At 39.1% G+C, this 15,443-nt stretch overlaps 1 protein-coding gene across 7 annotated transcripts in view; it reads left to right on the forward strand.

Moving 5' to 3' along the window:
- Nucleotides 1-15,443, forward strand: part of Pde4d (phosphodiesterase 4D) — a 1,422,283-nt gene that overhangs the window by 911,966 nt on the left and 494,874 nt on the right. Inside the window, exon 1 of one of the 7 annotated variants that reach the window (XM_021208483.2) lies at nucleotides 7,374-8,678. The exons of the other annotated variants lie outside the window; for them this stretch is intronic. Within the exon in view, the coding sequence (XP_021064142.1) occupies nucleotides 8,539-8,678 (140 nt within the window). The 5' untranslated portion in view covers nucleotides 7,374-8,538. Of the gene's footprint in view, nucleotides 1-7,373; nucleotides 8,679-15,443 lie in introns of those variants that run through there. 7 annotated transcript variants of the gene reach the window in all.

Raw genomic sequence — 15,443 nt, forward strand, 5'->3', positions numbered from 1 at the left:
TCTCATGAAGGGGTTGGGGGTTGATTAAGATGTGCCATTTAGGGTTGCGTACATACACAGTCTTCATTCTCAACATCTTCTGCATTGCAAAGAGAAGATCTTCTGACCAAGGTTGGGAGCAGTCCATGATTATGGCCATAAATATATTTAGAAGGTAATTTGATCATATTGCCATTTATCACAATAACCCTAGCAGGGTTCTTCTCAGGGGGCACTGAACTCCCCGGCCAAAGTCTTTTGACCAGGGTTACTGTGACAGGTGGACTATGTTCCAGGGGGTAGGTATTAGGTCCAATCAGAAAGCAGTTAGTTATCTCCATGATATGTCCACCACTGTCAAACTGGTGGGTTTTCCTAGGAGGTCAGTAAAGAGTTCTATGTAGGGAAGGCCTGGTGCTGAGTAAGACAGTTGATGTCTTTTCTTCCCCAGCAGTCTATATGCTACCTTCAGGCACCAAGAAAACTAGTGAGCAGGGAAGAAGTTTCACAGTCAATTTGAGTCTGATATCTCTACATCTTGCACCCAAAATCTGTGGTATCTTCAACAATTAGGTCTTACCATGTAATTATGGTGGCAATAGAAAATTTTTTTCTCGTACCCAAGGAACTGAAGGGGGCTGCAACCCTGTAGGTGGAACAACAATATGAACTAACCAGTACCCCCTGAGCTTGTGTCTCTAGCTGCATATGTAGCAGAAGATGGCCTAATCGGCCATCACTGGGAAGAGAGGCCCCTTGGTCTTGCAAATTTTATATAACCCAGCACAAGGGAAGGCCTGGGCCAAGTAGTGGGAGTGGGTGGGTAGGGGAGCAGGGGCGGGGGGGGGTATAGGGAACTTTCGGGATAGCATTTGAAATGCAAATAAAGAAAATAATAATTATAAAAAATTATTTGGGAAAAAAAAGAGCACTGGCTGCTCTTCCAGAGTACCTAAGTTCAACTCCTAGCATTCATATAGAAACCCACAACTGTGCATAATCCTGGTTCCAGGTGATCCAGTTCCTGCCTCTGGCCTATATGGGCACCAGGCATTAATGCAGTACCCTATGTACTTTCAGGCAAAAACATTTAAACACATAAAGTAAAAATAAATAAATCTAAAAAGTGAAAAAAATCATTGCAGATGATGTTGTAAGCAGTCAGAACTTAAAGATGCCAGATTTGATAAAGAATGGAAACTCTTCCTGTTAGTTATACACAGAATCTTTTCTGCTTGGATCATATGCATTAGTGATTACTTTGATGTACCAATAACGCATTAGGTCTCATTTAAGAAAGAGAAAAAAGCAAAAAAAAAAATGAAAATTTTTTTCTCAATAGTCAATCAAAACATATAAAATAAAATGCCATATATATGTATATTATATTATTATATATCATAATATAATGATATAATATATCATTTTTCTAAGTAATTTGTTTAGAAATCCTATAGCACAAGTATTATTTGATGCTGGTCTTGATTCCATGACAGTTACTTTTATGGTTTGAATTTGTGAATTATTGTCTTGGAATATTTCTGGCATATTGGCTTATGAAATAGGATGCAAATCCACTAAAGCTTTTAAGATTAAAATGAAATATAATTGCACATTAGGAGAAGATTTCTTACAGTAATTCATTTGATGTTTGTTGTTGCTTTCTGTTTTACCATTTGGATAAAAGTAAACTGTAGCCTTCCTGAAAAACCTACATTTATATTAAAATAAGCACATTGAAATACACATGAATCACACTTAGTACTCTTTATATTACACTTAGTTTATAATTCTCAGCATAGTAAAATGCTATAATAAGCTACATGCGCACATATATTGTACCTATACACACAGTGTACATACACACACACACATGAAAATACACATACAGGTATGACTAACTAAATTGTGTCTCAAAGAATTTAGTGAGTTGGTGAAAGGTACACAAAATGTGTATAGGAAGAATTTGAAATTAAGATAATGCAAATTAAATGATAGTAATAAATTTTAATTTTTTAAATAAATAAGTTATTGAATGAGATAAATTCAAATTAAGATAATTAAAATTCTGATTTTTATTTTCAAATATTCTGTGAATATTTCCATATTTTATACCCAACACTAAATATTAAGTGCCCTTTCTGCATCCTGGAAATTTATATTCTACCTCTTCTACTGCTACAAATACTTCTAGAAGAGTTTAGTGAATGTTCTAGATGCTCCAGGCATGAAGTGCACTTCATTTGATGATAAACCATTTCTTCTGTGAATGTATCTTCTCATTTCTTAAGAGAAAAGGTTTAAGCTTTGACTCTATGGTCCCAGAAAACTAATTTTTAATAAATTAAATCATGAAGAGGTTACCAAAGGACATGTTAGTTTTTATGTAGTCAAGATAGGTTTTTTTTTTTGTTTTTTTTTTTTTTTTTTTTTTTTTGGTTTTTTTTTTTTTTTTTTTTTTTTTTAGTGAATTTTCAGTTGGTACTGTTTCTCAGTTACAAGAGAAATTGAATATAGCAGCAACGTGCTGGGACACCACACAGTTCCCTGATGCTTAGCAGTCTAAACCCTGGCTTCATGAAGAACTTCTCCTGTTTCAGTTATGAATGTGCTGGATAGCAAGCCTTCAGCCTTTGCTCGAAATTGTCAGGAGGAGAATGTCATCATTATTGATATGATCATGAGTTAACATTTAGTGAGTGCCAATTTAGTTTTTGGGTGTCCTAAGCACACTGAAACATTGAAACAAGTAAATTGTACCTTACTGAAAGAAAATCTGTATTTATATTAAAATGAATGTATTAAAATATATGTGAATAACAATAAACACTTTGTATTATAAAGTAGTTTATAATTTGTTTCTGTAAATAAAATACTACAACAAGCTATGTTTGTACACATACTTATATAGTATATATATGTACATATATATTATATATATACACATATACACACATTTTTATATCCCTCTCATATTCACATACATATACATATGTGTGTACATACATATATATTTAGATATGGATATATAGAAGTGTGTGTATATGCATTTATATATACTAAATGGCATCTCCAAGAGATTTAGTGAGCTCTTCGAAATTATATAAATGAAATCATGAAAATGCTTTAGTTAATATTTTCACTAAAAAGTTACTCAGTGGGGCAGGGAGGTGGGAGTGGGTGGGTGGAGGAACACCCTCATAGAAGTAGGGGGAGGGAGGAAGGGTTAGTGGGTTTCAGGGGCATAACCAGGAGAGGGGATAACATTTGAAATGTAAATAAAGAAAGTATCTAATTAAAAAAAAAAAAAAGTAAGTTACTCAGGGTCTGAAGCAGAAAGAACAGAAATGAACAGAAAGAACCTGAATTCAGTGGGTAAGGCTGATTGCTGTCACCTCCCATTACTGAGAAGCACAAGAAGGACTTAAGACCCACCCAGGTTCAGAGGTCAGTGTGGGGCTGTGGTATGCTGTGGTTACAGTAGCAAGACGCTGTGACTTAGCTTTTCATCACCTGACAGGGACATTGAACATTGAAGGAATGTGAAGAGTATGGAATCTTCAAACATCAAGAAAGAATGTGAGGCTTTGAGGAAGCTGTTGGCTCTTTGTTCCTCTTTTCTAGAACCAAACTCTGAAAGGAAGGAGTCAAAAAAAAAAAAAAAAAAAAAGAGGAACCCGAGACCCCTGTCTCTACTCTATGTTGGCTCACAGGTGGCCGCAGGCAGCTTTACCGAATTTTAGGTTTCTAAGATTTATCAAGAGTCAGTCTTCTCACAAAAGGATTTTATTAGAAAGGACATGGGGACACTGGGTAGTGCCCCCATTCTTCTTGCTTTGGGTTTGTGTAAAGTTTAAGCAATATGTATAAACATCTATGTGATGTTCATGTTGATGTATCCACTTGCGCATACCCTTGGAGACAGAGGTCAGGGGCAGGCATCTGCTCCATCCCTTGAGACAGCTTCTCACTGTGTGCTGTCAAACTTTGGAAGTCCCCTTTTCCTTGTTTTCCTTGTTCCTCCACAAAACCATGGTTATGGGCACCCATGTAACCATGTCCGACTTTCTGTGTTAGTCCTGTGAACCCTCCTGTTTGCAGAACATGTGTTACACCGCTGACCCCAAGTAACTTTTTAATGAAAATGTTAAGTAAAGGATTTTGATTTGCTTTCCGTTTGAGCTCACACTTCAATGGTAAGTTAACCGTGTATTTCCTCACATCCCTCATTTGAGGGTAGTTAATACAAGTCTAGCCTTGAATGATCAGCTAATCTCATGCTTTCTGCGGGACTGAAAAATTTAAAGACCACAACACATAATCAGCCATGGTGCTGCTTGATCTGAAGCTACAGCATAGCCACAGGGACCTCCCCGAGGTCTAAGAGTCCGTGGGTAATGATTAGTGAGCTTCTACTTATCACAACTGAGGCTGGGATGAGCTAGAGAGCCTGTCATGGTTCACCCAGACGTAGAAGTTCTGTAAAGTGACCATTGTCTTTCAATACAACAAAACAGGAAAGTCCTCAACGTTTTTTTTTTTTTTTCTTTTTACAACGCGTTTCTAAGCTACCACACTACTATGCCTGTTGTTTTTGAAAATCACACATTCATTCATTACTGCCTCATGAAGTATCATTTTGTTTTTTTGTTTGTTTTTGTTTTTTGTTTTTTTTTTTTTTCTTTTTCTTTTTTTTTTGGCTTTTCAAAACAGGGTTTCTCTGTATAGCCCTGGCTGTCCTGGAACTTACTTTGTAGACCAGGCTGGCCTTGAACTCAGAAATCCACCTGCCTCTGCCTCCTGAGTGCTGGGATTAAAGATGTGTGCCACCACGCCCGGCTTGAAGTATCATTTTGTAATTTACTGGCCGCAGCTCTTAAAACTCAGAACCCTTCTTTTATATTTGCCTTAAGTCTGCAAAACTGCTCAACTTAAGGTTACTCATTAATTTTTGTAATCTTAGCTCCCTGAACTGGGAGATAAAGTATATTTTTCTTTGTTACACTTCAAGAATTTTTAGTGCTTATTATGGTTTTTCAGTTGTTACTATCTAGCTTGTTTTATCTTATTTGATACAGTTACATATTTAAAAAAAAAAAGAAGGAAAGAAAATTTCACCTTAAAAATATTAAGCTGAAGGGCAGGTATTTAACTCAGTGACAGAAGCTATGACTAACATCTGTGATGTCTCAATTTCAGTTCCCAGCACTTGGGGGGAAAATCAATTGATGTTTCCTTTAAAAGTATATTTTAATTTGAAAATCTCATTTAATGACCTAATAACTGAGTCATTTTGTGTTTTCAATCTATAAAGTGTGCTTATGTCATTGTCCCTTCGTGGAAACATAACTAGCCAGTATCAGATGAGAAAAGGTGATGCCTGGGAAAAATGTGTTCATTTGTTGTTGTTGTTGTTGCTGCTGCTGCTACTGTTGCAGTTGTTGTTGGGTTGCATATACATTCCACTTTGGCCTATGAATAGAACAGAAACAGAATGTACTAAAAACAGACAAAAATGTCAAGTGAAAATGTTTATTAGAGTAGAAATTATAGTACTACATCATTTTTGTTTTTTTTACAAATATTACATGCTAAGGAGACCCGCTTGCTTACCTGGCATAAGAAGTATGTGCCGGTTTTGAAATAGTTAATGCCTTTCATGTCATCCTTACCATAAAAGGAAAAGGATAGATGTCCATAACCTAAGTGGGCCCCAGATGGACATATACTGGCCCTTAGAGTTCATTCTCAAGGGGGGAGGGACTAATTGGGGGGGGGTGGAATAATACAGGCAAAAATCTTAGCCATGTGGTCAGACTTCTTTCTGCAACTGTGTTTGTCTTCCAGCAATATTTAACGTCTGAGTACCTCCACTCCTCTTCCCTGGCTCAGGGTCAGGGACCATCTCCACCTCACAGCACCACTGAGTGGACTAAGGGGGGTTATCCTGTGAAGCTTTTAGAAGATGGCCAGGGACATTACTAGTACGCCTAGATCTTAAATAATGATATTTAAGTCCATACTGTAACAAACCAGCTTGAATTACGGTGTGATACCTGATTCCAAGCTTTGAGAGAGAGCCTACTAAGAACAATTCAAGCCGAAAGGTTTCTGGGCAGCACAAATGACCTTAGGAGAGAGATCTAGTCCCTTCTAAACAAAGGTGCTTCAAGGACATTGCCTCCATCACAGGAAGTCCCAGTAACTTTCCTCAAGTCCCTTTGTGCTACATGGTGCCATCTTTCTGCATGCAAAATTCAAATTGCTTTAAAGGAATCCCCTAGTTCTTCCTCCTACCAGGAATGAATTCTTGACCTGGGACCATCGATTCATCAAACCTTAGCAGTTCTCAAACTAATTCTCTTTCTTTCTTTCTTTCTTTCTTTCTTTCTTTCTTTCTTTCTTTCTTTCTTTCTTTTTTTTTTACATCTGCTTTAGAATTTATGAGAAATGAATCCTCTTCTCCTCAGTAATGTTTTTTTTTTCTTTTTTTTTTTTTTCTGCAAGGACAAGAATTCACTGGGGAAACCCTAAGTGAAGATGAATAGGATGTTAAGTGTTGCCAGTATTCCTTTTAATATGTAGCAATTGCATAATGGCCTTCTTAAACACCCAAGTTAAAAGAGATACATTAACGTTGCGCACATTACCACGAGAAGCCCATTCTCTGATTTCAGGCAAGCACCATTCAAGAGACAACCTACTATTCCAAGAGTTTACTATTTTATTCTTGCTCCAAAATGGCATCAACAGGGATGGGGTGCTTTCGGGGGATTATTGAACAGAATTTCTGCAACAAAGGGGCAGGCTCCAGGAAATGAAACGGGAGTTCTCCTCCCGGCTACACACCCCCTAATCAAACAAGCAGCTTTATGACATGCGCAAACGGAGTAGAAGTCTTAAGTGACTTCGGGCAGAACTAGCTTCCCTAGGATTTCCTGTCCAAAATCATAGTGTGGAGATCCGTACTTAACTGGTTACAAATCATCTAGTAAGCAAAGCTTCCCCACCCCCACATTTTTGTTTAAAAAAGAAAAAGAAAAAGAACATACCTATCATTTGCACATTCTCTCTGGACTTCTTTTGTTCCCTTTCTTTTCGTTGAATAGGTGGAAAATTAAACAAACAAACAGAAAAACCTCCCTCCATCTATTTGTTCAGTGTGTCATTTCCCTGTGAGGTTATTTACAGGTTTCTTTAGCCTTCCCCAACCCCTCCAACCCCCCTTGCCTGGTAATTACTTACTGAAAGAAATCTGCTCCTTCAGGGCAAGCTCTTCCTTTTAACCCCTTTAGCTCACTTGGAGGCTAGCAAGGAGTGCGCGGCTCTGCAGTGACTGGGAACCCACCTAGAGGGCCCCCTTGACGCCAGCACATCCCCTGTCAGGGAGCAGTCTGCAGCTGAGCGAGCGGGCTACTGCAGAGTTAATGTACAGTACCAGGGAGCCTGCAACTGTCCTGCTCAGAGCTGGGGAGGCACAGCCCAGGGCAGACAAGGCGGCTGCGAGGATACCAAAGGTTCTGCCGGAAATTCGGTGTGGGGGGACTCCAGCTGGAGCCTGTTGCCACTGTGTTTCAAAAGCATGCAAGGTCTGTATAGCCTCGGCATGAGAATCTTGCGGATGTCAGAGCACCAGAGTAAATGACATCTATTTGGGAACTGAATTGGGGAGGTAAAGAGAACAGAGAGAAAAAGAAAGCCAGCCGAGTAAGAAATTCTTAGACAACGTCTGCCTTGCAGCTGTGAAATTCATTTTCTTTTCAAGGCAACAAATATTAAAAGCTCACACACGGTTTTGACGACAACAAATTAGAGGGGATTCTGCAGTGAGAGAATCGATAGCTTAGTCATTTTACTTAAAGAGAGCAGACAGCCTTATTGTGGGGTTAGGCGGCAGATGAATTTCATCACCACAGCGCCTTCTGAAGTCATGATGGGAGCCAGCACCAATCCTGTCCTGCAAAGCAGAAATTACTCATTGCCTTCCTACTTCAGCATTCGAAACCAGCAATTCTGAGATCGGGAGAAGAAGTTGCCTTGCGCTATACATGGTTTCTAGTCCCTCTGCCCAGGTCTTTGTCGGACACCTCTCAGACTCAGACAGTAGCACTGCGTTAAAGTGACCACACGGGAATATGTTCCTAAGAAAGAAGAAAAAGCAGTATTCATCCCTAAAGGACAGTATGGCACAGCGACCTGAAGTTTTCCATTTCCCTCCCAACACTTCTTTAACAAGGATAACAAGAAACTGTCTTTTGACTCCTTTTTGTTCACATTCCATAGTCCTTTCTATGAGGATGCATTAATTCATACTCAAGACACTTGGATCTCACCAGGACAATACTCGCCATCATTTAGGAGTAGAGACTGGACTGGTTCTATTAGTGTGTTCACTGGTAGGAGCTACATGGATGGACTCAGACCTGCAGAACTCTGTGATGTTTCTTTCTCCAAATCCTGGAAGGGCTTTTGTTTTTGCTGTTTGTGTTTTTTTCTGGGGGGCGTGATTTTTTGGGGGGGTTGAAATTCATTACTTGTTGCAATAATTATCCATGATCGATGCTCAAACCAGAGTGTTGGGATTCATCTGTGAAAATCACTACATGCAACATAGGAGACGGGGAAAATATTAATGACGGAAGAGCTGCGAACATGATGCATGTGAATACCTTCCCTTTCAGAAGGCATTCCTGGATATGGTAAGTAATCAATACCTTTCAGTCTGAAAACTCAGAATTCTAAAACCCCATGACAGCAAGCAGAGGAAGGTATGTCTTGAGTGCTCAGTATAAAACCAAGAAGACCATTTGAGAAAGTAACGACGATTATGCAATTAAAATTTTCTTGTTGATACAAAGCATCCCAAATAAGAAAGCATAAGGATATTCAAAATAGCTAATAGTTCATAAACAAAAATAGATAACCTACCTAGTAAGGAATAGAAATGGTAGGACTGGAAATCTGCTTTGTCTTTATTATTATTATTATTATTGCTATTATTATTTGAAAATGCTCTAGAAAAGGGCATACATGGATTTCTGACATCAAATATCAATTGGCCTGCATTTCCATAGAAGGTTAAAGCAAACTTTGAATGCTAATTCAATAAAAAAAAACCATAATATCTGACCTGCTCATATTTAAGAATGCTTTAGTTATTCCAGGATAGTCCTTCTGGGCTGAACCAATAGAATTCTGATAGAATTCTCACACATGAATCATGGAGTGGACCAACTTTACAGAACTTGCTTAGTTCTTGGATGTGTGGTCAGGTATGAAGGTTCAATTCAATGATTCAATGTATTGAGGTCTCCAGACGTGTGTCATTCCTTCCCACTTCTTATTGGAATCTGTGACAGAGTGTGAAAGAGCTCATTGCTGAGGCCATCACAAGGACAAAGGTGCTTATTTTGAAAGTTGCTTGTTTTTGTGGTACCTACAAGGGGGCGTGGATTCAATTTCTTACAGCAGAAACTTTGTGATTTATGATAAAAGCACATTACAAGGCCTTTTGTCTCCCAACATGCATATGTGGTGCTGCCTCTATTAGGCCTGATTTTCAAAGTATATTTCCCATGTAAACATTTTGGCCAGACTCAGGATAAGTAATAGATACATAAACACAGATTTCTGAGGGCTCCATAGCTGCTTTTGTGACCAACCGTCTCATTGTCTATGACACCAGCAAAATCACCTACTGGGTTGTTACAGAAGTTCTGGTTTCCAACTAAAAAAATCACATGCAGTGAATGTAGGGTTTGGGGACCCTTCTGTTACCTTGACAGGTGCCTGTTTTGTTACAACTCTAGAGTCATCCACAGTCAGGGCTGTGGCATATCTCCCTTCTCTGATGACCACAGCCTCTGTTCCCAAGCTCTGCTGTCTATGAGAGAGTCAGGATAGGATGTCTGTAGGCCTCAGGGGCCCACTTCGAACTGCATCGCCAGTATTCCCGACTCAGGAGGGCTTTGGTGCCAGTGCCTCCCTTCCCTTGTTGGTGAGGGCTATCTCTCAGCATAAGGATCTAGTTGTTCTTACAGAAAATACACATCAGGAATCCTTAATTCTGAGATTTAAAGTCCTGGAAGTAGTCCTTGCTACCTACTATGTATCTGTCCATTTTCTTCTATTATTATAGCTCTAGGGTTAAGGGCATACCTCTTACTTAACCTTTGCTTGACTTAAAGCAAAGGTTATTTTCCCTTTAAAGGAGTAACATTCTCATTTCCAAAAAGAGGACTTTGCTACAAAACAACAGCTTCTGTTTTAGCTAAGTCCTATTGTTTGAGTCCATTTGTTTATGTTGCAATAGCTAGGATGTCTGTCCTCTTTGAACACATAGTAGTGTAATCACCTTTGATTTTTCATTAACCTCACCTCTACTTCTCACTGAAAAGAAATGCGCTGTTCAACTCTGTAGTTTGGGGAGAAAATGCAAATTTGCTTATTCATGCTTCTGTCGTTCTATACAAAAAAAAAAAAAATGCATTCAAAAGAGGTATAGAGAAGTTGAGAGTTCTGAATGGTTTCTTCTGTGCCTGGAGCTAGGTAACCCTTCATCTATTTCCCCTCACGCTGTGCCAATTTGTTATTGTTGTGCACAAACTGAGCCAGTGTGGAATCCATGCTCTGTATGACTTTTTCCCTCCCAGCTCCTTAAAAGGCTTCGTTATTGAGACATTTCACTCAAAGGAGGAAGGTGGTGGTTTTTTCCAGGTGACCCATTTAGTGTGGTGCTTGATTCTCTACTCCCCCAGCTGTTGCTGCTTTCCTTGAGATATCTGCACTTCCCAGCAGTAAACAAGTCTTGGTGTTTGACAGGAACCATCCATTCCCTTTGCTCAAGAGCCCCTCTTGGATCGGTCTCCAGGCTCTTCAGTCTTCTTGTTTCAAAAGAAAAAGGTTTAGAAAGACACTGTCTTTCTTCATCTTCACAAGCCCCTCTGTTTCTTTGTGGAAGGACAGATCAGAAGATGGCAACAGACCAATGGCTGTGAACAACAAACATTTTAAAGGAGTCATGGGCTTTGATTTTAGAAACCCTAGCTCTGGTCCAGGACAGTGCTAAGCCCTTCGGATAGGCAGGAGAGAGAGAGAGAGAGAGAGAGAGAGAGAGAGAGAGAGAGAGACAGACTGAGAGAGAGAGAGAGACTGAGAGAGAGACTGAGAGACTTGCCTTTTTCTCTTTTGTTTTATGAGAGGCCAGGAAGAAACTGATGTGGAGCAGGTCTAGAGAAGTCTTCAGAAGTTTTTCGGGATCACTATCCAAATCGAAATCCTCATCATCCTACCCCTAGCCTGGCATGTTGATTATTGTGCAGTCCTATGACGAACTCACTGTTTCTTGGTTACAAGTTAAAGTTAATAAGTGGTTCGACTAGTTGGCTTAATAGAACACTACCCCTTGGGTGCTGGTAGAATAGTGTGAGGAATGTGTCTTTCTTGTTTGAAGCTCCATTCGAAATATTTGCTGGAGGATTTTATCGCAAAGGTGTCTTTCCATTACACATTTTAGCCTTTTTACTGCCTAACCAAACAAAGATAAGGGTTCTCCTGACAGAATAGGCAAGCACTGTATGCCTCCATGTTTTCTCCTGTCAAGTTATGAGAATACAGTGGTAGCCTGTCAAGTCAGAAATGGGTCTTCCATGGTCAAAGAAGGAAAATGCAGGTCAGCTTTCTAGGAATTTAAATTCCATCCAGCAGCAATTTAGAGGACTCCTGAGAAGCCTCTATATACTCTGACGTTGAGTTACATGACAGATTCTATCAAGAGGGATACAATACTAACACGGGTTTGTAGTTTTTAAATGCATACACACACACACACACACACACACACACAGACGTGAGCGTGATATAATTTGCATAATATGATTTGTAAGAAATGTTGTAAGATTTTATAAATCTGAACAAGATCCATAAAGTTGTGTTGAATGCAATGAAGACGGGTAGTTTCAAAGTTTAGGAGGGCATTCTATTTGAATTTCTTTGTATTCTTTCTGGAATGGGCTCAACTGACTTGGAGAATGGGGACTCACAGTCGTCAACAAACTCTGTTGAAGAAGGTTTTGGACTAGGAATTGTGGATGATGATTCATTATTTACTTATTTCATTTTCAAAGAACCAGATGTTTAAGTGCATTATAATAAACTGTGGTGATGCGGATAGCTCATCTCTATTAAGAGGTGAAATGGGGTGATTATAACCCCTGAAATCAATATTGAGCCTGTTTTTCTTTTGAGGCTCCTGAACTTCTTTTGTTGGGCAATATGCTCGCAAGTATTAGCTCCCAAAGGCTGCAGTCTAGCAGACAGAGTTGGGTTATAACTCTATAGTCCAAATATGCGACTTATGAGCTAGCTCATTTCATTTCGTTTTGATGGCTACATTTTCTTCATAGAATGGGGCAAAGTCTAAATGAGCATGTAATAGTATAATTTGCGTATGTTCAAAATTACACAGTATTTTGAACAACTAATCCTATGAATGAACAGCTGAAGAAAGACAAATGGCTTGCTGTTTCACAAAGAGAAATTATTTCTTTCTGGCCACTTTTTGTCTGAACTTTTAAATTGAAACTACAGAAACAAAACTTAGAAGCAAAGTGTACAGATAGAGATCCTGGTTTGAACAGTAAATGGTACTGATGTATGCACAGACTTTATTACGTCTTGTATAGAATAGCGGTATTCTTCTCAGATTGGTAAGCAAAAATTCAGTCAGTATCTGAGCACTTTCTAGGGCAGTTGCATGGCAGCTGACCCTCTTACAGTCCTTTCTCTTCCTCTTTGTAACAGCTCTTCTCAGAAGATGAGACTCAAAGCTTGGGTCTAGATCCTGGTAGGACCAAAAAGTCTATTTGTAAACACTAGATAATAAACTTAAGGCTGATAATTATGGGAGTTCTTCTTGTTCATCCATCAATCAAGCACAGTTGTAAATTCAGGCCATTGTAAGGCAGAAGGCCAGGCTTAGATTAAGGTTGTTTTTAATTAGATGAACTTCTGATCTTATTAAATATACCTTATTTGCCTCTTGGCTTTCTATTTTAATGTCTTTTATTGACTCTAGTGATATGATTCTTGAATTCTAAGCGATACCTAGTGATATGATTCTTGAATTCTAAGCGATACCTTAGAACTTATAAGTGAAAATAAAATTTGATTACGAGTATTATGATTGAGATGGAAATTTGCAACCGGAAATCCTAGTGTGTGCCCACAATGTACGCAAATTAAGCTTTAGTTTTTTTAGGTCTCTCTCAGACTGCTAAAATTATGCATTCTCAACTACTGACTGTTGGGAGGGGGGAAGGAGAAAGAAAGAAAAAAGACAGAAGCAAAAAAAAGGAAACACAAAATCATCAGCCAATAATGTGGGCTATCTTGTGTCTGTCACGTGCTTCTCTACCCACCCTGCTCCTTCAGCTTCCACTGTTGAATTGCTAAGTTAATGCTGATACTTTCAGCTGAGAGAAAATGTCTTCAACTCTGGGGGTGGAGGGAAAGGGATGTGGTTCAGAGTGCTAAATCGAAAGAATAACTAATAGGAAATTAACAACGGCTTTCTCATTGGCCAGAGATTTAATTTTCATTTTGTATGTTTTAAGCCCTTACTCACTTTCTATCTTTCTTTACTCATATCACACGAAATTTTTTTGGTGTCTAACTTCATTCCAATCTTTTAGGCAATAGTTCAAAAATGCTTCTAAGCCATAAGTTAACTAGGGTAGGTAATCACTTGATAGACTATTAGATTGTGTTCCCTGTGGTTTGAGAATTATCACCCTATCAACATAGCAAAGTCAACAGGTTTGGGGATAGTGTCATATAAAATTTGTAATGCATATTTACATGGATATACGTGTATCTCTCTTGTGTTTCTCTGTGTTTATGTATGTGTGTGTATGTATGTGTGTGTATGTATGTATTATGTTTGTATGTATGTATTAGGATTGAAGGACGAATAACCTGGATTATACATACAGGCTGCCTAAGGCATGACACCTCACATGTATGTATCAGAGGACAACAACACTGACGGAGCTCTCGTGTCCATCTCCTGTGGTTTCATATGAGCAACATCATTCAGTAGCAACAGTGATTTTTTTATTTTGAATTTGTATGTATGGTATATTTGTGTTGGGGGGGGCAGTGAATGCTCAAGGGTTGCCCATGTGGAGGCTGTCTCTTATCTTTCCAATAGCTCTCTACTTTATGGTTTGAGAGATGGTCTCTCCCTGAACCTAGAACCTGTTGTTGCAGCTAGGCTGGCGGATGAGTGAGTTGTCAGTCTTCCCAACCCCCGACCAGTACCAAGGTTACAGAAATATACCATCATGTCTGGCTTTTACATGGGCACTGGGAAAATCTGCACTCTGGTCCTTACGTGCGGACCGCAGGCACTTGATCCATTGAAGCATCTCACTAGCCAACAGTGGCCTTCGGTTTTCACTATCTTGCCTCACTCTTTTCAGAACAGAATGCTCAGAGCCTAAGGGACTTTCTCAAATGTCATGCTTTCTCAAGGTGACATTCTGCTGACACAGTGAAGCTGGTCTACTCTAAGTCTGGCCTTATTTCCAAACTCAAGCTCCCTTTAACAAACCATATTGGTTTTTTTGGTTTTGTTTTTTGTTTTTTTTGTAAAATGTGCTTCCATAATGTGACCGTGGGTCTTCTAGAAAACAGATTAACAAAATACCAGGAAAAAAATCATTAGCAAGTTGCATAAGTATGCCAGACGCCCGAGAACGTGAATGGCCTTTCCTTGAAACAGCATTCGTTAATGTTGGCACTATGACCTGTACTTCCTCTACATCAGCAACTTTCTCTGTTTTCTCAGAATGAATAATGTTTACAAGGAATTGGCCATGAACTGTGTTCCTGCGCCATTCTCACCCATAGGGTTCTTTGTGGATTAGAAGAAGGTGGCTCTCTAGGCAGATGTATCAGGACAGTTGCCTTGCCACACTTTAGGCTGACAAAGAAGAAATACAACTGCAGGAAATGCTAAATGGACAGCACACTGGTGCAAAGTGAAACACCCTCTATACTAGGCACAAAAGCAGTCAGCAGAGCGTGGAAGGTCTCCTCAATTTACTATATTTTCAGGCGTGCTATTTAGCTATGTCCAAACTAGCTACACAATTGTATTATAAGCTCTACTTGGTGACTGACAAATGAAATATTTCTGAACGTGTCTTGCTGATCATATAAGTTTTGGCATTTGCTGCCAACATTGCTGCTCTTCAAAGTGATCAACCAATGATGGGATTTTAAATTTTATAATGCCTATAGGCAAAGAGCATTAGCACTATCTGAAGTGAGATCTGATGCTGGATAAGATCATTCATTCGTAGTAAATTATATTGGCACAGGAGCAACATACTGATTCTTCTAAGCATAAAGTATTCCCGAATAAATGCTGTAAGAGTCCTGTCTTAGAGATAGCCCTAAGT

This window comes from Mus pahari, chromosome 11, assembly GCF_900095145.1.
Source record: "Mus pahari chromosome 11, PAHARI_EIJ_v1.1, whole genome shotgun sequence".
In the NCBI taxonomy this organism is placed as follows: Eukaryota; Metazoa; Chordata; class Mammalia; order Rodentia; family Muridae; genus Mus; species Mus pahari.